General features: G+C 42.8%; 1 protein-coding gene across 5 annotated transcripts in view; it reads right to left on the reverse strand.

Moving 5' to 3' along the window:
- Fbxl20 (F-box and leucine rich repeat protein 20) overlaps nt 1–21,338 on the reverse strand; it is a 114,641-nt gene that overhangs the window by 8,905 nt on the left and 84,398 nt on the right. For all 5 annotated transcript variants that reach the window (XM_023718082.1, XM_004633699.2, XM_023718084.1 and 2 more), the window contains 5 exons: nt 19,999–20,094; nt 16,026–16,152; nt 14,627–14,701; nt 4,936–5,066; nt 412–472 (listed from right to left, as the gene is read on the reverse strand). In XM_023718082.1, coding sequence (XP_023573850.1) covers nt 412–472; nt 4,936–5,066; nt 14,627–14,701; nt 16,026–16,152; nt 19,999–20,094 — 490 coding nt within the window. The remainder of the gene's footprint in view (nt 1–411; nt 473–4,935; nt 5,067–14,626; nt 14,702–16,025; nt 16,153–19,998; nt 20,095–21,338) is intronic.

A 21,338-nucleotide genomic window follows, 5' to 3' on the forward strand; every position in this document is an offset into this window, starting at 1 on the left:
CACACACACACACACACACACACACACATAAATAAAATAAAATTAAAAACAACAACAACAACAAAACAACCAAAAAAACCCTTGAGATAGCCCCCCCTCCCCCCCGAACTGGGGATTGAACTCAGGCCCTTGCGCTAGCCAGGCGAGTGCTTATTCTACTGAGCTATCTTTCCGGCCCAAGATAGGCTCTTTCTAAATCACCCAGGCTACACCTGAACTTGCAACCCTCCTGCTTCTGCCCCCAGAGTCTGGGCTTGCAGCACGTACCCCACGCCTGGCACCAGCAGGCCTGCCTTGGCCGTCAGGAGTGCTCCCGCCCGGCCCCGGCGGCCGTGCCACCATCTACTTGCTGCTCATTCCTCTGAAGCAACCCCCAGCACGAAGCCTGTGGAGCCTGGAGAAGACACTTACCCTGGCCAAAGTGGTAAAACCCACATCTGTTAGTTGAGAACATCTTGCAACTTCTAATATTCTGTTAAAAAAAAACAAAGCAAAGTCAAGGTTTGCTCCCTGAAACCTGTTTTTTTTTTAAAGAAAATAATCTATTGTCCCAGGGCTTCATAAAGAAGAGTGACATTCAGAGTTAAGCAAGTCTGTATAGAGCCTGCTGCGTTTTCACGGAATCAGTACCAGTGGTCCTGAAAATTCCTCAGTTCAGGGTGGTGCACTCAAGCCCAGAGGAATCTAATGAAGTTTGTAGTTAATGCCAAATGCCTTAAAAAGCCTTCTTGCTGGCATACTGTGTGCCCCAGGGGGCAGCCTGCTCCTAGAAAACAAAGGAAATGAAGATAAATACTGTATTTCAGTTAATCTGCTGTGGGAGTAATTTACTTCCTTTTTGTTTTACAGACAGGTTCAGTCAGATTTAAATCACTTTTTTTTTTTTTTTTGGTGGAACAGGGGATTGAACTCACTCAGACCCTCAAGCGCTTATTCTACTCAGCCATCTCCCTGGCCCTCACTTCTTAAAAAGACAGAGGGGATTATTTCTTTTCAGGTTTGTCTCAAATATAAAATTCCACATCTATATGCTTCCTGCCTCCACCTACAAGCTCCAAGGATGCCCAGCAGAGGGAACCAGAGCTAAAATGAACCTAGCTGGTGTGACAGCACACACTGTCATCTCAGCACTCTGGGAGGCTGAGACACAAGGATCACAAATTAGAATCCAATCTGAGGAATTTAGTGACTATAAGATTATCTTAAAACACGATGGGACATTGTAGAGGCTCTGGGGTTAATTTCTAATAACTGCTCCCAACAACCTAAATACCAAACAGGGGACCAGGGAATCAAAAGTAGCTCCATTCAGGGCCGGCCAGGTAGCTCAGCAGACTACAGCGCCTGCTTAGGCAGAGCACAGCAGCCAGGATTTGATCCCTGGTGTGTGTGGTGAGTGTGCCAGCCCCGCCCCCAGGGCATGCTGAGACAGCATTTGAGACTGGGCGAGCTGGCATGCGCCTGTAAACCCAGCACTCGGGAGGCTGAAAACGGGACAATCACTATGAGTCCGATCTACATAGTGCAGACCCCGTACTAAATACAGAAGAAAAAAAAAGTTCCATTCAACCAGGCGCGGTAGTGTTCACCTGTGCTCCCAGCACCCTGGGTGGGCGAGGCAGAAAAACCACAACTTCCAGCCCAGCTTGGTAAGTTAGTGACCTGGTGAGACGCTGCTGTCTCAAGTGCCTCACTGGGGAGACAGCTCACCGGCATGAGGTCCCGTTTCCGTCCCCCGTACCAAAACCCCCAGCGCTTGCTGTCTGTGGAGTCTGACGACATCTGTACGTGTAAGATGGCACCACAGAACCGATGCTATTTGCTTACAAGCTGCCTACTGTATCAAAGTTACAAACCTAGCCAGACGCAGGCGTGGCGGCAAGCACTTACGATGGCGACACTCAGGAGGCTGAGGTAGGAAGGACTGCTACGCATGGGCTACACAGCAAGACTGTCGCAAAATAAACACCAACCAAACTAACCTTCCCCCCAAGCCACAGTATAAGAAAGGAGCTGGAAATCAATCAGAAACGAATAAATGCAACAGCCAGTGGGAGAGGATGAGCTGAGTAAAACAGGTCTTTTCCTCTTTTGCAGTGCCAAGGATGGCATCCAGGGATTGTGCACACGAGGTGAGTTCACCACCACTGAGGCCCATCCTCACTCCCTTATAAAACTGTATTTTGGTCATACAAATTCATACTAATAAAGTATGAAAATTAATTTTTTTTTTGTACCAGGAATTGAACTCATGACCTTGCACCTGCCAGGCAGGTGATTATGTCACTGAGCTATCTCCCCAGTCCCTAAAATTATATTCTGAGGGCCAGGAGGATAGCTTAGTAGAATAAGTACTTGCCTGGCAAGCGCAAGGTCCTGAGTTTAATCCTTGGTACCACCAAAAAAAGAAAAAAGAAAATTGTATTTTGAGACAAGATCTTGCTGAGCTGTCTAGGATGGCTTTAAACTTATGATCCTACTGCCCTGAACATCATGAAGAGCTGGGATTATAGGTATATGCCACCAGACCCAGCTAAAGCATAACTTTGGATTGTCACATTTGAGAGCCTTTCTGTCCTACTAATATAACCAGAGAAGAAGATGGAGTTGAAGACCCCTTCCTTTACAGTAGAAAAATAAACGTGCAGTATCTTTAGAGTGAGGTCTGGTTACCTCTCTGGCTCTTGCGTAGTAAGTACTCCACCACAGGGTTCTCGTGTCACTAACTCTGACCAGCTAGTATATGCTCTACTTGGGAATTTTGATATTGCTGACAAATGTTCTTTCAACAATTATGGTTGGGTTTATTACCAAGTAAATTATTAAAACAGCTTTTAAAATTTTTTCTTACTTTGTAATGATTATTATATGTAAGAAAAGTGGTTTCAGGAGCTCTGGAGCCAGAAAACGTGGCTTTGAGCTCTTGCTCCTGCCTTCCTGACTCTTGAGAGTTTGAGTAGTCAGTTCACATTTCTGTGTCTTGATTTTTCCCATCAATAATACGGAAACTACGACAATGCTCATATGAGGAGGGTTAAATGAATTAACACTTAGAAAGCCTAAGGCCACGCCCAATGTGTGTTTATTTGTGGCACTCTCGCATGCAAGGTGAGTGCTCCACATTTAGCTACATCTCCAGCCCTGTTTTTTTTTTTTTTGCGGAACCAGGGATTGAACTCAGACCCTTATTCTACTGAGCCATCTCCCTGGCCCCCGTCCAGCCCTTATTTATTTATACCTTTTTGCTTTTTTTTTTTTTTGGTATGGCAAATCAAATTCAGGACCTTGTGCTTGCCAGGCAGGCCCTTGTGCCACTGAGCTGCATTCCTGGCAGGCATTTATTTATCTATTTCACTTCAGCAGTTTTTAATTAAAAGTTGCACACAGAAGAACTTTATTCTTGTGTGTGTTTGTTTTTTTGACAAAACTGGGGATTGAACTCAGGCCCTTGTACTTGCCAGGCAAATGCTTGTTCTACTGAGCCATCTCCCGAGCCTAATGGAGGACTTTATTCCTGCATTTCCTCAATTATTTCTTCCCTGTATTTGCCCTTTTCCGTTCCTACTTGGCAAGACTAGGCTTTCCGTTCCAGGATCTTTTTGTGGTCTTTGTCTCGTTTTAGCTGGTGATAACCACTTACTGGGGTGAATGCCCATGTGGACAGCTGTGCCATTTGCCTTTTCCCGCTGTCCTGTTCAGTGAAGATGGCATACTTTTGCCTGTAAACCTGGACTACTTTGCCAAGCTGCTGGCCTTTACAGTGTCCTTGCACAACTGAACTTCTTCATCCTTTCAGATGGGCGTAGAGCAAACACTGTATTTCTATCTCAGCTCTTTGGAAAGAGAAGACATAATTTTCCTGCGAATGTGGGAAGGCTCACGGAAATGCTGTTTACAGTTTTTGCTTCTTTCTGAAGTCACAGGATTAAACTTCATTTTGGCTGCGCTCAATCCTGCAATGGCAGCTAAAGGGAAGAGCCCTGGCAGTTACTTAGTTTTAAATTTTGAGATAAAGCCTTGTTAAATTGTTCAGGCTGGGGGCTGGCAAACTAGCTCAGCAGACTAAAGCGCCTGCTGAGGCAAGCACAGGCAATGAGGTTCAATCCCTGGCACCACATGCTGGGCCAGCCCCACCTCCAGAGCAGGCTGAGCCTGGAGAGAGTCCAGGTGTGGTGGCACATGCCTGTAATCCCAGTGCTGGGAGGCTGAAAGCAGGAGGATCACCACGTGTCCAAGATGCGTGGTGATACCCTGCAACAACCAAGTACATTAAAAAAAAAAAAAAAAAAAGCTGGGGTTGCAGGTCAGTGGTGGAATGCTTGGCCAACATGTGTAAGGACCTGGGCTCCATCTCTAGTTCTGAAAAAAAAAAAAAAAAATCTAAACATCAACAAAACAACAAGAAAACCCCACCACTACAACAAAAGAAAGTACACAAGGATAATTTCTACTCATTAAAAACTTAAATCAGGGGCCAGGGAGATAGCACAGTAGCATAAGTGCCTGTCTGGCAAGGGCATGATCCCGAGTTCAATCCCTGGCACCAAAAACAAACAAACAAGCAAAAAAAAAAAAAACAAAACCCAAAAAACTTAATCAGTAAGGATCTGATACTATATACACACTAACAGAATTTGTAGAATATATTCAACCAGTCTCATATTCAAACAGAGAGCAAGAGCCACAGAGCAACAGGGCTGTTGTAAAAGCCCACAGCCGCAGAAGAGATCCGTTTGCAGAGCTGTTTCTAAATGTCGCCACCTACCAAGCATCACTGCTACACACATAGCTGACTTCACAGCTGATCTCTAAAAAGGTCTCTGAGATGGAAATCACGAAAGGATAAATAATGTTAAAGTTCCAAGAAGTAAGCTGGGCACAGGAGGCTTTTGTTCATCTTCCTTGATGGTTTTTAATTATATAAGACACGTTTACCGAAGCCGAGGGCAGTTCTGACCCAGCGCGTTCAGGATGGCATCTGTGATGTTGGAGCAGCCGGAGGCACAGAGGGACTGCAACTTATGGCAGCCTCTGCAGATGGTAATAAGACCCTCGTCGGTGATTTGCTAAAAACAACAAACAGATATCAGTAACTCAGCAGAATAAAAAGGGGGAAAAAAACTTCTGTGAAAAAGCACAAAAAAGAAATCCAGGCAAATTTAGTAACAATCAGATGGCTGACTTATCAGCTGAAAGAAATGGAACACACTTTTTCCTTCTTTTTAATGTCTGTAAGGAATCTGTGCTCCATTCTGGTTAAAGGATGCTAGAATGTATTTATTTTTTTCTGTCTTATGCAGTTCAGGCTGGCCCTGAGTTCACTTTATAGCCCAGGGTGGTCTCAAATTTCCAAGTATCCTCCAGCCTCAGGCTCCTGAGTGATGGGATTACAGGCATGCGCCACGCCCGGCCTAGAATGAATTTTTTTTTTTTAATGGAGAATGAAAATTCTTTTAACCTTATGAGACTGGGAATAACACAGGACATGTCTGGGTGTGGATTCAACTTAACTGGTATTAAAACCTGGAAAACAAGATTTTTGGACTTATGTGCAAACATGAGAAGCATAGAATTCTTTATCCTATTTTTTAAAATATAATCTAATTTTTAAATGTTTTTTATCATATTATGTAGGGACTTAAAAAGTTCAACATATCAATACTTGATGAAAAATACCTGTTTCTTATTATGCCTAAGATGTTTGAAATGCAGTGAGATAGTGAGGTTAAGATTGATAGCCCAAATCGTTTGATAATAACAATAAGCTTTTCTTCTGGATGGTTAACAACCTAAGTTTGCAGACCAAATTAGAGAAAAAGGAAGGATACAAGGAAAGCCAACATTTTGGCCCTAACCTTCTAAGGTCAATTAAGACTCAGGACATATGAGAACTTGTACTGTAACGTCATGTACCTTGATAGTGTCCCAAATTTTCTGATCAAGAAGATTATGGGGCCAAAGAGGAAAGTGATCGATGACGTAGAGTGTGCCTAAGGAGAGTCACATGGGGAGAAGACACTCTCAGGCTTTCACAGAGAGCACATTGGCCAAGCAATGGCCGTGACTCATCCACATGGCTGCACTGATGAAGGTTCTACAATCTGAGGTACAGGATCTCAGGACAAATCCTGAGGGCATTTCACTGACCTTCTCGGACCAAAAAGCTACAACTCTTGTTGCATAGGTCCTGCTTTACCTTGGTCTTAACCATCCAGTAGAATAGTATGAAGTCGAAATATAAGAAATAAAGCCATGCTGTTAAGTTGAGCTGTGGGGGACTCAGGTCAATAATTTCTGACATTGCCAGTTAAATATAAGACCCAATGCTATTATAGGCTACTGGACTCTTTTAGAATATTTTGCTGAGTTTACACACCTATAATATTCAATAACGGAACTTAGAAAAAATGGGGTATAACGATGAATGTCCATTTTGTATCTGTGTATTCAAAGAGGTTGGGATAGATATATAGTTGCATTCTCTTAATGAATAGAATGATTTGTTCTAATGGTGTTTGTAAATAGGATCACAAGTCCGCATCTTGTACAGCAATTAACCACTAAGAAGAATATATGCAGTGTATTAATTGTTGAAACTGTCCTTCCGATTTGATTTGAAACTGTCTCATTGCTATCTGTTTGTCAATAAAACTTTGAAAAAAAAAAAAACCTGGAAAACAGGCAATAGCAGTATTTGAGTAGTAAAATATATTTACAAGTTTGAATATAAGCTTGTTAGTGAAATTAAAAAAAAAACCTGGATAATATTTGCCATCTTACCACATTCAATTTCTCTTATGACCTAACAGAATGACATTAACATGAATAACATGTTATCAAAACTTAAGGAGATAAAATAGTTGTGGTTACCTAGATATAGAATTTTGCACTGTTTAAAAATTATTGGCCGGGCATGGTGGCGCATGTCTGTAATCCCAGCACTCTAGAGGTAGAGGCAGGAGGATCACTGTGAGTTCGAGGCCAGCTTGGGCTACAAAGTGTATTCAAGGCCAACCTGAACAGCACAGTAAGGACCCTGTTTCAAAGACAGGAAAAAAAAAAAAAAAAAAAAAATTACTTTAGCTGGGTGTAGTGGTGCATGCCTGTAATTCCAGCACTCAGGAGATTGAGACAGCAGGATCATTGCAAGTTCGAGACCGGCCTGGACTACAAAAGTGAGCTGAAGGGGCTGGTGAGATGGCTCAGTAGTCTAAAGCACCTACTTAGAACAAGCTAAGCTAAGCAAAGCACAGGGACGGCGGTTCAATCCCCAGCACCACATGCCAGCCAGCCCCACCCCCTGGTGGGCTGAGCTGGCCACACACACACACAAAATAAAAATAAATAGACAGATAATGATCTTAAAAAAAAAAAAAGAAAGAAAGAAAGAAATACTTAAAAAAAAAAAAAAAAAAAAAAAAGTGAGCTGAAGAGAAGCCTGAACTGCATTGTGACACCCTGTCTCAAAAAAACCCAAACAGGGCTGGTGAGATGGCTCAGTGGTCTAAAGTACCTACTTAGAACAAGCTTAGCAAAGCACAGGGACCACAGTTCAATCCCCCAGCACCACAGGCCAGCCCGCCCCGCCCCCTGGTGGGCTGAGCTGGCCACACACACACACACACACACACATACACACACAAATAAATAAATAAATAAATAAAAAGAAAAAGAAAGCTTCTAAAAAAAAAAAATCCCAAATAAATATAAATAAATTTTAGCGGGGTGTGGTGGTACATGCCTGTCAGCCCAGTACTTAGGAGGCTACGGGCAGGAGGATCACGAAGAGCTTAAGGACAGCCTGAGCTACACAGTAAGAACCTGCCTCAGAAACGAACAACCAAACCAATGGGCTGGGTCACGGATAAGATACAGCTCAGCAGCCCAGCAACTGCCTGGCAAGCACAAGGTCTAGAGTTTGATTTAAAAAAAATATTTTTATTTATTAAATACAGTGTCGTGCTATGCAGTTTGGACTTGTAGTGATGTTCCTGCCTCAGCCTCCCCAGTGCTGGGATTATAGGTGTGCACCACCATGCCCAATTTTAGTGGCTAGCATAGCTCGCCTGGGGTTCTGGAGCAGGCATGGCATGCAGTATCGGGGATTGAACTTAGGTCTTTGCCCTTGCCGTGGCAGACACTTAGGCTGCTGAGCTAACTCCTCAGTCCTAGAGTCTGATTTCTGTACAAGAAAAACAAAAAACAAAAAACAAAAAACAAAAAAAACAAAAACCATTTTAAACTTACTTGAGGTTTATGAGACAGGATTTTTTTTTTTCCCCCCAGAACTGGGGATTGAACTCAGGGCCTTGCACTTGCCAGAGAAGCACTTATTCTACTAAGCCATCTCCGTGGCCCCCCATGGACAGGATTTTTTTTTTTTTTTGAAGATCCAGGGATTGAACGAGATAGGATCTTGCTACATAGTTCAGACTGGAACTTGCAGTGATCCTTCTGCTTGAGCCTCTCAAGTGCTGGTAAGACAGGTTAAATTTATTTCATTTTATTGTCTTTTTGAGACAGGGCCTCACTATGCAGCTCAGGCTGGTCTTGAACTCCCAATGATCTACTTGCCACGGCCTCCTCAGTGCTGGGGTGACCAGTGTGTGCTACCACGTCTGGCTCTTAAATTTCTTTTAAATAAAACAAAATAAAAAAGAATGCAAAAATATATAGTACAACATTACATAAAGACTTGGGGGATTTTTTTTTGGTCTTTGAGACAGGGTCTTGCTATATATATTCCAGCCTGGGTTGAAACTCACAGCTATCTCGTTATCTCATCCTCCCAAGTACCAGGATTAAAGGCATGTGCCACCAAACCCAGTTTTAACATCAGCACAAAGTATCCTGTTCTATTCACAAAATTTTTTTTTTTTTTTGGTCTTTTTGAGACAGGGTCTATGTAGTTCAGGCTCCTCTTAAGCTCACTTTGTAGCCCAGGGTGGTCTCCAACTTCAAACAATCTTCCAGTCTCACCCTTCCATCACCATGCCCAGCTCAGATTTACCAGTTTTGTGAAGGCTTAAAAGCGCCTTTGAAAGGGATGGGGAGATGGCTCTGTAGCGTAAGCACTTGCCTGGCAAGCACAAGGGTCTGAGTTTAATCCCTGGTTCCACAAAAAAAATCCAAAAACCTCCTCTGATGCTATCACTGACTGAGTACCAAGATGGCGCAGTGGCGAGCAGCAGAGAAAGAGCCTGAGATTCGCTGTCCAGACCTGAATACAGCAGTGCGGAAGGACAAGGAGGGAGGTGGGTCCCCTGGACCCAGGAAGGCCCAATGGAGACAGCGAAGACAGCAACTTTGGCGAAGGAGGAGGAGGAAGCTGGGGGTACCTTCTCTCTAAGACTGGACTCAGTGCACAGAGGAGCAGTTCAAACCTGTGGACACAAGGTGACTGCTGGTGACCCCACGGGCTTCCATGGAGAGAGCAGAAGTGGAGGGGCGCAGAGGACGCAAAGGATGCACTAGCTGGCTGTGAGTGCTGAGGAATCGGTTGCTCCATGTGCACGAGAGTGAGTGGCTGGGAACTATCCTGAAGAGATGCCGGCTAGCTCAGAACTCAGAGTGGCTGCTGGCTCCATCTAGGGGCTCCCAGCCTAGAGAGGCCTGCGCAAGATGCGCTTTTGGCTGCAGGCTGAGTCAGTCTGGTCTCAGACCAGCAGGTGTAGACTTGCTAAGATCATCCACTACCCCTCCAAAAAGCCACTGTTGGCTTGCTGAGATAGATAGGCAGGGATCTGGACTGTCTCCACAAGACAGTTTAACGCAGATAGCAGAGACCAATCTAGAAGTGGGCTTTTTTTCTTGCTCTTTTTCTTTTTTTGCTGCTATGTTTCTTCTCCGCTCCTTTATTGTTTGATATTATATTATTATTATTATTATTATTATTTTATTTATTTTTTGCAGAACCGGGGATTGAACTCAGGCCCTTGCACTTACCAGGGAAGCGCTTATTCCACTGAGCCATCTCCCCGGCCCCTTACTATTATTTTTTTATGTATTTGGTACAGGGTCTCACTACACAGATCAGACTTACAGTGATCCTCCTGTTTTCAGCCTCCCAAGGGCTGAGATTATAGATGTGGGTCACCACGCCCAGTCTCAATTGCCTCTCAGTGCACCACTGGGGGGTGGGGCTGGCATGCACACAGGGGATTGAACCCAGGCTGCTGCACTCTGCTGAAGCAGGCAGTTTAATCCACTGAGCTATCTGGCTGGCCCTGATCTTGTTTTTATGAGTGTGAACTTGTTTTCTAGCTTCTTTGTGGTTTGTGTTCTTTTTATCTCTTTCTCTCTTACCTTCCAATCTCCTGTACCGGTTTCCCAAATTTAATGTGATCCCCCTTTGGACCCCAGCCTTACTTTTAATCTCTTCTTCTTCCACTTCTCCAGTTTTTCCCTAACTCATTTAAAATTTTAACCCATAAGGGCAAAATTGACATATAAAGGACTTGTATACTGCATATAATTTTTTGGTTTGTTTCGGATTTTGTCACATAACCACAAAACTAGCACATACTGTTAAGGGTGGCAAATTAATGTTCAGTTCAGTTTGACATTTTCTAGGCTGTGTTCAATGCTATTGTCATTGTTAATGTTGCCACTATAGCCAAATGTGAAGTAATTGTTCTAAACAGTTGTTCTTTTCGGTATTCTAAGACTGAGATTGACTAAGGGTCATAGAAAATACTGTGGCACACAGCCAGAGAACCAGGGGCTGGGCCTAACAGGCAGCAACTTCTCATCCCAAACAAATTGAAGATGTAGGAACTTGCAACAGACTCAAAACCCTAAAGCCAGCTACACCAGGAAGGTATCTCGGAGTAGTAATTTCCTAAGGTTTCCAAATAGTAGCAATAAAGCAACCTGCAACAGGTAACTTACAAGCATCACCCTAGGAATTAAAGTAAAAAAAGAAAAGAAAATGAGAAGACAAGATTAAAAAAAAAGAGCAAGATAAAACCCCAGACATCCAGTTCACCAAAGGCAAACCCAGGGGCAATGAAGTGGGACAAATGAAAGACTACCTAGTTGGCCTCTTTTTTTTTTTTTTTTTTTTTTTTTGTGGTACCAGGGATTGAACTCAGGACCCTGAGCTTGCCAGGCATACCTGGCCTCTCTGATGTGGTAACAACAAAGCAATTGAATGAGGCACTAGAAAAAAATTAAATCAGAAATGATTTCTCAGATAACTGCAGAGATGGTATCCAAAATGAATACCATGCTAGAGCAGATACAGACCAAAACACAAAGGAGCTTAAGAAAATTATGGAAGCCATGAAGGCTCAACATAGTAAAGAAATGAAATCCATATGGCAGTTTCAAGAAGATATACAGGAGAATACAAATTCAGTTGAAAGTATTTACAGCAGATCAAGCCAATGTGAAGACAGGGTCTCAGATATAGAAGACAGGCTTGCAGTTAGTGATCATGAAAATAAACTTCTTTTTCCTTTTTGTCTTTATGAGACAGGGTCTCACTATGCAGTTCAGGCTGGCCTGGAGCTCACTCTATAGCCCAGGCTAACAAAACAGATCTCTTGCCTCAGCCTCCCAGCACATGCGGAGCAGAAAGATTTTTTTTTTTTTTTTTTGCTCCGAATGCCTTCAGGGCAGGTTTGGCTGGCTTGAGTTGTGGGGATCGAACCACAGAAACCTGAGCCTGACTGCTTTTTTGAAGCAGCCACTTAAAGAATTGAGCTAAGGGGCAGGCCCCAGAAAGAATTCTTAAAAATAGCAAAGACCATGAGAAATCAATCCAGGAGCTGCTAGATAAGGGAAAGAATAACTTAAAAGTTTGTTTGAATCAATTAAAAAGCAGGAGATAGCTACGGAGATGGCTCAGTAGAATAAGTGCTTCCCTGGCAAGTGCAAGGGTCTGAGTTCAATTCCCAGTTTCAGGAAAAAAAAAGAAAAAAAAAAAAAAAGAAAAAAGAAAAAACAGTAAAAAGCAGGAGATAGCATAAACAATATTTAACCACATACATCGTGGTTTTTTTTTTTTTTTTTTTTTTGCGGAACTGGGGATTGAACTCAGATCCTTGCGATTGCCAGTCAAGCGCTTATTCTACTGAGCCATTTCCCCGGCCCCCATAAACAATATTTAAAAAACCCCAAAACAGCAACAACAACAAAAACAGAGGCCCGGTTGATGGCTCAGTAGAATAAGCTCTTGCCTGGCAAGCTCAAGTGCCTGAGTTCAATCCCCAGTTCCACCAAAAAAAACCAAAACCAAAACCAAAAAAATCTAGCCAGGCATATTATAGTCCAGATTCCAAAAATTCAAAATAGGAATAAAACCTTAGGGGCCGGGGAGATGGTGGAATAAGTGCTTCCCTGGCAAGCACAAGAGCCTGAGTTCAATCCTCGGTTACACACACACACACACACACACCCCTCAAAGCTGTTAGAGAAAATACTCAAATAACCCATAAAGAAAAGTCCGTCAGAATCACAGCTGATTTCTCAGCACAAAATTTCAAGTCAAGGAGAGCTTGGAGTCAAGTATTTCAAGTTCTAAAGGAAAACAATCTTCAACCCAGATTGATGTACCCCTCCAAAACTATCTTTGAGGCTGATGGAGAAATAAGATACTTCCATGACAAAGAACATGTGAAGAAATATATGACCCTCCAAAATGCTTTGGAAAGACAGTTAGAGGATAGTCTAGAAAGAGATAACAACAGGAAAATAACATGACAATATATACCAGTTATAACCACCCACGTTAGTGGTCTCACCTCACCGATGAAAAGACACTGACTGGCAGAGTGCACGAGGGTGCGAGATGCAACAACGCACTGCATACGAGACACATTTAACTCAAAAAGAAACTCATAAACTGAAAGTCAAAGGGTGGAAAATACTTCATGCAACAGGAACCCAGAAAAAAGCTGGGATAGATATTCTATTTGCAGACAAAGTCAATTTCAAGCAAAGACTGATGAACAGAGATAAAGAATGTCACTACATCCTTATAAATGAAACAACCTAAGAGGAAGAGGTAACAACCATAAATAAATATGCAACGAATACCAGTGCACCCAACTATATAAAACAAATATTAACGGGCATGAAAAACCAAATAAACACTAACATAATTGTATTGATGTACCCCTCCAAAACTATCTTCGAGACTGATGGAGAAATAAGATACTTCCATGACAAAGCAGTATTGAGATCCCCCACTATCACAAAAAGACAGATCAACTGGACAAAAAATTAATGATAAAATATTAGAACTGAACTAAACTTTGAATAAATGGACTTAGTAGCTGTCTACAAAGTATTCCACCCCACAATATCAGAATACACATTCTTCTTGGCTCCACATGGAATGTTCTCCAAAATAGACCACACGCTAGCTCACAGAACATGCTTAAGTAAATGTAAAGGAAGTGAAATTATCCCACGGATATTATCAGACAACAGTGCAATGAAATTCGAAATCAATGGCAAAAGAAACCACAAGACCTGCATAAACACATGGAAATTATTCTGAACTGAACAATCAATGGGTCACAGATGAAATTAAAGAATAAATTAAGACAATTTCTACAAATAAATGATAATGCAATAGAACATACTGGAACTTATGGGACACAATGAAAGCAGTCCTAAGAGGGTAGTTTATAGCAGACAAAACTCATATCAGGAAAACAGAACAAGCATAAATAAACAATTTAACGGTGACCCTCAAGCTTCTAGAAAAAGAAGAGCAGGCTAAGTCAAAAGTTTGTACGAGGGAGAAAACTATAATCATCAGAGCGGAAAGTGGAGACTAAAAGAAAAACAAAACAAAACAAAAAACAGAAACAAAAATGTAAGTGCTGGGCACGGTGGCTTTCCAGTGTCGAACCATGGATGTTTCTTTTTACTACTGAGCCACCTCCCGGCCCTTTTTATTTTTTGGGACAGGATCTCACCAAGTTACTCAGGTAGGTCATGAACTTAGGATTCTCCAACCCCCAACTTCTCAAACAGCTCAGGTAACAGGTATGTGGCACCATCTCTGGCTAATCAGACAGATCTTCTTAAGCAGGTAAAAGTCAAAAGCCATGGTAGCACCCGTTTGTTGCTACAGCACTTGGGAGGCTGAGGCAGGAGAATCACCATAGATTCAAGACCAACCTGGGCTACACAGTGAGTTCAAGGCAGCCTGAATTATACAGAAGATCCTGTCTCAAAACAAAACAAGAATAAACTAAGTAAAAGTCATCTGCCAGTGTAGTGGCACACACCTGTAATCCCAGCACTTGAGAGACTGAGGCAGGAGGATCGCCATGAATTCAGAACCCACTTGGACTACATTGAGAGTTCAAGGCCAGCCTGAACTACATAGCGAGACCTTGTCTCATGAAAACAACTCCAGGGCTGGGGATACAGCTCAGTGGCACAGCACCTGCCTGGTAAGCCTAAGGTCCTGAGTTCAATTTCTGGTACCAAAAACCAGAAAAAAACAGAAAAACCAACTCTCTACTTTTCAAGAAGACAAGAGCCATGTGTGAGTGTTCTGTGTCCCTATGATTGCTGTGGAAAAGCTTACAGTCATAAAAGGTACAGTAACATCTTAACACTCAAGAAATTACTAACAAAAAAGCCTTGTGGCAAGGATGCTTACTAAGCAAGTCTGCAAGTTCAGAGTCACCAGCTCAGGACAATGTGCACCTATGTACTTGAGAGCTTCATCTTCTAGCTACAAAGATTGAAAGAAAAAAAAAATGGTTACTGGCAAGCCAACCAAGGCTTAAAGGACAAAGAACCACAAATAATAAATTATGAACACGCAACAACATAACTCATATCAATAGCACGGTTATCAGTACTTTTAAAGATTAGGTACTTTTTCTTTTTGTCTTCTGGAGACAAGTTCACTATGCAATTTGGGCAGGCCTTGAACTCACAGGGATCCTCCTGTGCCAGCCTCCTGAGTGATGGGATTACTACAGGCATGTGCCACCACACCCAGCCGAAGAATCAGCTCAAAATCACATCAAGTTCGTATTATAGTCAAAGATAAAATAAGTATTGCCAAGTTTATGGATTTTACTTCTTGTATTTTATGCATTTGGTACAGGGTCTCACGACGCAGCTCAGCTCGGACTCGTAGTGATCCTCCTACTTTCAGCCTCCCCAGTGCCTGGATTACAGGCGTGCACCACCACACCTGGACCTGGTCACCAGCTCAGTGACCCCAGGGGCAGGGCTGGCTAGGGATGCTGGACCAGGGATCAAACCCTGGTCCTGAACTTGCCAAAGCAGGCACTTAATCCGCTGAGCTATCTTGCCAGCCCTTTTAAGAAACTTTTGGGAGGAGACAGGAACAGAATTCAGAGCATTTTTTTTTTTTTGAACCAGGGATTGAATTCAGGCCCTTGCGCCCCAGAATTCAGAGAATTTACTTGCTGCTGAAAGATCCTGCCTTATTTACACCACTAAGAACAGAATCATAACTGTGCATTCTTATCAGTATTTCTCACGATCCAAATAGTAACCAAAAGCTATTATTTTTGGCTATTATTTTTTGTTTTGCTTGTGTGACACAGAATATCACTGTACAGGTGGGCCTCAAACTCACAGTGATCCTCCTGCTTCAGCCTCCCAAGTTCCAGAATCACAGGAGTCCACCATAACTTTGGGCAGAAACTTTCTTTTCAGTACAGACTAAATCCTGCATGAACCCTTCTTTTACTGTTGTGTTTCCTCAGTATGAGCTCATCTCCCCACTTTGCCTCTGCCTCCAATCTGCTTTTGGTTAGACGTTAATTCTCAGCTTGGCTAATTTTTTATTCTTTTTTTTTTTGGTGGTACCAGGGGTCGAACTCAGGACCTTGTGCTTTCCAGGCCCTGAGATGTTAATTCTCATTCCTTCATTTTAAGGAAAATGCCTGAACTCTTGGGAAGTGCACCTCTTTGGTCTGTAGTACACACAACGCACACTGCCCCCAAGACGCACATCCCAGTAATGGCGGCAGAACTCACATTTTTTGACCTGTGACAAGTGCTATATGGAGCATTACCTGTGTGCAGCCTTTTAAGAATAAGGCCTTGAGCCCCCCGCAGCCTCTCACTAGAGCTTGGATGCCATCCTTCGTTACTTGGTCACACCAGGAAATGTTCAGTTGCTCCAGCAGCGGACACCCCTCGCTTAGAACAGAACACACAAGACACACAGGTCGTTATCTCCCCCTCCCAAGGCACCCGCAGGCTCAGCTCACACCCAGCCTGAGCAGAACACACAAGGCATAATCGTGTTTCTCAGATAAAGACACAAACTGAAATGGACTTACTCCATTTTATAAAACAATTAAACAGTTCAAGATTCAACTCAGGTTCCCCATCAAGTAATTCTATTAGGTGTCAAAAAAGCAGTCATGAGAATTTAAAAACCTTCACTTATAAAATTAAATTTGTTTACTTATGGGACTAGAGAATGAGTTTTGTGCCTGATCACATGTAGGGCCTGAACTCCAGGGAAGAAAATCCCTTTATTCTAAATTAATTTTAATCCCTTTATTCTAACCCAAGGGCAGTAACATCACAGCAATCAGTTTAAGGAGGCAAATGAAACACCTACCCTAAAAATTCTACACCAGCTCACTGAGCTTCCACATACAATATCCTTTTCCACTGCCATTCTGAAGCAATGAAGCTATTCATGAGATTTAAGGTTTTTTTTTTTGGTGGAACTGGGGATTGAACTCAGGCCCTTGCGTTTACCAGGGAAGTGCTTATTTTACTGAGCCATCTCCCTTGTCCCTAAAACAACTTTATTTTTTATTTATTTATTTTTTTGTGGAACCGGGGATTGAACTCAGACCCTTGCACTTGCCAGGCAAGTGCTTATTCTACTAAGCCATCTCCCTGGCTTGAGAGGCTTAAGGTTTTATACGTCACTCATTCATTCCACTTTCATGGCAAAGTTAACAGTCAGAGCTGATTTCCCAGTTCTTCCTCCGAAACACCCCATTTAATCTCTGCAGTTTTGCACTGTCTCAGCACTCCATTGACGACTTCATAGAGCCTGATGTCACCCTGCTTCTGGACACACTCCAAAAAACGTCTGACTGCATAAAAACAAGGGCAGTGAGACTGCTGCTTCGGCTCCAGCTCAGGTCCCTGAGGCTCTTGGCGGGGACTCAACATGATCTCCTCTACCGAAAGCACCCAGGAACAGCAGGACCCAGTGCACACCCAACAGCAGAGCCCAGAGCCACGCCTGCTGCAGCAGCTACCCTGGGGACCCGCAGATGGCTGGGTAGCTTTAGCTTCCACGGGTCATCAGCAGTGCAGAGGTGCCTGGTGTATGGAAATGCAACCGTTCACCTGGCTTTGACACAGGTTCTTATTAAGCTGTCCAGGCTGGACTAAAAGTTGCAGTCCTCCAGTCTCAGCCTCCCAGAGTGCTAGGATCATACACATATAAGATGACATCCAGCTAATCTCTGCCTGTACAATACTAGCTTCACCTTTGATCCCTTCTACCTTTATCAATTTAGTGTCATAACTGAAATACTGATGAATGCCAAGCTTTTTATATTTTCATGGTTGTTTTGTTTTTGGGTTTTGTGACAGGGTCTCGCCGTAGTTCACTCTGTAGCCCAGGCTGCCCCAACTCTCAGCAATGCCTCTGCCTCCTGAGTGCCGGGATCGCAGGCACGTGCTACCACGCCCAGCTATAGTCTTATGGTTGTACAAATACTCCTGGGCACTTGACAGCTTTGAAGAAATGTCTGTTCTGGCTACTTAGATAAATGAGATAATGTATATGAAGATAATTTATAAATGATAAAAGTTGTTATATTTATCCTATTTGGCAAAGTCCTTTGACTTGTATGTGGGCAGTATTCACAAGGAAGGTTTATTTTTATTTTCCAACTTTTATTTTTTAGTGCTGGAAATGGAATTCAGGACCTTGTTCTTACCAGGCAGACACTTCACGAGGTTTAAAAGGAGCCACATTTAAAATAAATATGGAAATAAATAAATACAGGAACCCTATTTTTATACATTCTATGTAAATCTACCTTTTGCTTTTTGGCACCAGGAAAACAACTCCTGACCAGGTGCCGTGCTGCTGAGCTGTCTCACCTGATCCTTGCCTTGCTTTCTGAGATGGGGTCTCACTGTACAGTTTAGGTAGCCTCACACTCACAGTGATCCTCCTGGTGCAGCCTCCCAGAGCTGGGATTACAGGTGTATAGCACCGCTCCCTGCTTAGTTTTAAATATTTTAAATTTCTTGCTTCTTTTTAAACAGCTTAACTTGTTATTTACTTATTTATTTTCTTTTTGAGACAAGGTTTTATTATGGCATTCAGGCTGGCCTTGAACTTACTTTAAAGCCCAGGTTCGCCTGGACCTCACAGCAATTCTGCTTCAGCCTCTATCGGTACTGGAACTGTAGGTGTGTACCACCATGCCCGGCCTGAACAGCGTAACTCTTAACACATGTAAGTAAAACCAATGAGGGGACCATATCAATTTATCAAAGACCTGGTTGAAAAAGTAAGTTTCCTGGGGGCCACGGAGATAGCTCAGTGGCATAAATGCCTGCCTGGCAAGCATGAGATCTTGAGTTTGAACCCCAGTACCAAAAAAAAAAAAAAAGAAAAAGAAAGAAAGAAAATGGGCATTTTCTCTCCCTTTTAAGATCTATCTTCTAGCTAGGTGTGGTTGTACATGCCTATAATCCCAGCAGTTGGGAGGCTGAGGCAGGAGGATCCTTGTGAGTCTGAGGCCAGGATGGGCTACAAGGGGAGCTCAAGGAAAGAAGAAAAGTATTTTTTGTAACTATAAAGGACTTTAATCACTTACCAGCTTACTTGCGTCACTTGGGCAGCACATTTGTTTATATACTGCCTATCCTTAATGTTACTTGGGCAGATATCTTTTTTTTAGGAAGAACCGGGGATTGAACTCAGACCCTTACGCTTGACAGGCAAGTGCTTATTCTACTGAGCCATCTCCCTGGCCCCCTAGCAGGTATCATTTTAATCAGTGGATTCTTTTTTTTTTTTTTTTTTGTGGTACCTGGGATTGAACTCAGGACCCTGAGCTTGTCAGGCAGGCTCTTATTCTACTGAGCTATCTCCCTAGGCCCCAGTGGATTCTTTTAATTTTTATTTATTAAAAATTTTATTTATTTTTTATTTGTGTGTGTGTGTGGCCAGCTCAGCCCACCAGGGGGTGGGGCTGGCTGGCATGTGGTGCTGGGGATTGAACCGCGGTCCCTGTGCTTTGCTAAGCTTGTTCTAAGGAGGTGCTTTAGACCACTGAGCTATCTCACCAGCCCCCATAAATATATTCTTTTTTTTTGGGGGGGCAGAACTGGGGATTGAACTCAGGACCTTGTGCTTGCCAGGCAAGTACTTATTCTACTGAGCCATCTCCCCGGCCCCCAGTGGATTCTTATATTAAATAAATCTGATAAAATTTTTTAAAAAATCTTTTTATTCATTTGGTACAGGGTCTCGCTAGATAGCTTGGACTCACAGTGATCCTCCTGTCTCACCTTCCCTAGTGCTGGGATCACAGGCATGTACCACCATCCCTGGTTTCGGTAGCTGGCTTGGCAAGGAGCCAGCTTGGCATGTGGTACTGGGGATCAAACCTGGATCGTTCTGCTTGCCAGGCAGGCACTTAAGACTGCTGAGCTATCTCCCCAGCCCTAAATTTGTTTTATATCTTGTATTACATTATAAAATTAACCAAAAAATGCAAATTTGTCACACTGTACTTAAATAATTACATTAGTAAGGACTAAAAAATACAAGATGATTTATGAATAAACTGCTGTGCTGTTCAGCAACTCCAATTACTGGAAATCATTTTACTTGAATATTTCCTCTAACTATAAATTGGACAGTGATAAAATTAGAGATCTATTCAAAACTACAGTATATATCTATAAAACAAGGTTGATGTCAATCCCAACTCTGTATCAGTCTATAAAAGTATGTACTAATGGACATGCTTATAACAAGAAATTTACCTCAGAGCTTTGAGAGACATGTTTGTTATCGATGTACAGGAAGCCAAGTCTAGGTGCCTGAGTTTGGAACAGAACTTGCTAAGGCTAGTACATGTACTGAAAATGGAGAAAGGAAAAATAATGAATAAACAAAAGAAGAACACATTTTTACTATATCACATACCTTTCTCAGTAAACGCGTGCATATTAGAAACATGACATTTCACATCCTTCGCAAGCAGCTCTACCCTCTGGGACCTTTACACTGAAGAAGGGGCAGACAGCTGTTCACAGAGAGAAAGAGAGGCTGGCTGTGGAGGAGGAACATAGTGACTCCCGCTGCAAAGTGTTAAGAGCACACTGTGTATGTGAGCTCTTGTGGATCTGTGTGTACTTTGCAAATCTAGAACACCACAAATTTTACAAGCTCTGGCTAGCATGAGGTCAAATGCTAGGACCAAAAGCTGCGCCTGTTGTGTTAGTGATCCTGGGGACTGAATCCAGTGAGTGCTGAGCTAGATCCCCAGCCTTTCTTATTTGGAGACTAAGTGACCTCGGCTGGCCTGAGCTCACAGAGTTGTTACAGCAGCAGCAGCAGCAGCAGCTGGCACAGGCATGTACTAGCATGCCTGAGCCGGCACAGAAGGCATACAAAAGATGAGCTGGTATTGGCTGAACAAGTAGGTACTGCTGCTATCTATTTTATTTAAGAACTTCTACATTTACTTTACTTGGCTATGCTGGGGTTGAAATCAAGGGCCTTGTGCATGCTGGACAATTACTAAATTCCATTTCAGGCCCCATTTCATTCCAAGCCCTAATTCATTTCATTAAAATAATATTAACCACTCTCTCCTCACCCTTTTGTTACAGTATTTTAAAGCAAATTCCAGCTGTGAATAGGGTTGCAAACAAAAGCATTTGGCAATTTTTTTTAAGACATGGTCTTACTGTGTAGTTCATGCTGGCTTTGAACTCCCTGTGTAGTTAGCAAAGGCTGGACTTTTCTTTCTTTTTTTTTTTTGGTGGGACTGGGGATTGCACTCAGGCCCTCATGCTTGCCAGGGAAGTGGTTATTCTGCTGAACCACCTCCCGGCCTCAAAGGCTGAACTTGAACTCATAGTGATCCTCCTGCCTCAGCCTTCTGAGTGCTGTAGTTACAAGTGTGCACCACCACACCCAGCTTGTTCTTCATTTTAAAGAACTGTTTGACAATTGCATACTCTCATATATTTTAGGACCAAACTATCAGTTTTTTTTGTGTGTGGAACCAGGGATTGAACTCAGGTCCTTGTGCTTGCCAGGCAAGTGCTTATTCTACTGAGCCATCTCCCTGGTCCCCAAACTCTTGGTTTCTTTT

The sequence above is a fragment of the Octodon degus genome, unplaced genomic scaffold (assembly GCF_000260255.1).
Source record: "Octodon degus isolate 3935 unplaced genomic scaffold, OctDeg1.0 scaffold00056, whole genome shotgun sequence".
Classification (NCBI taxonomy): domain Eukaryota; kingdom Metazoa; phylum Chordata; class Mammalia; order Rodentia; family Octodontidae; genus Octodon; species Octodon degus.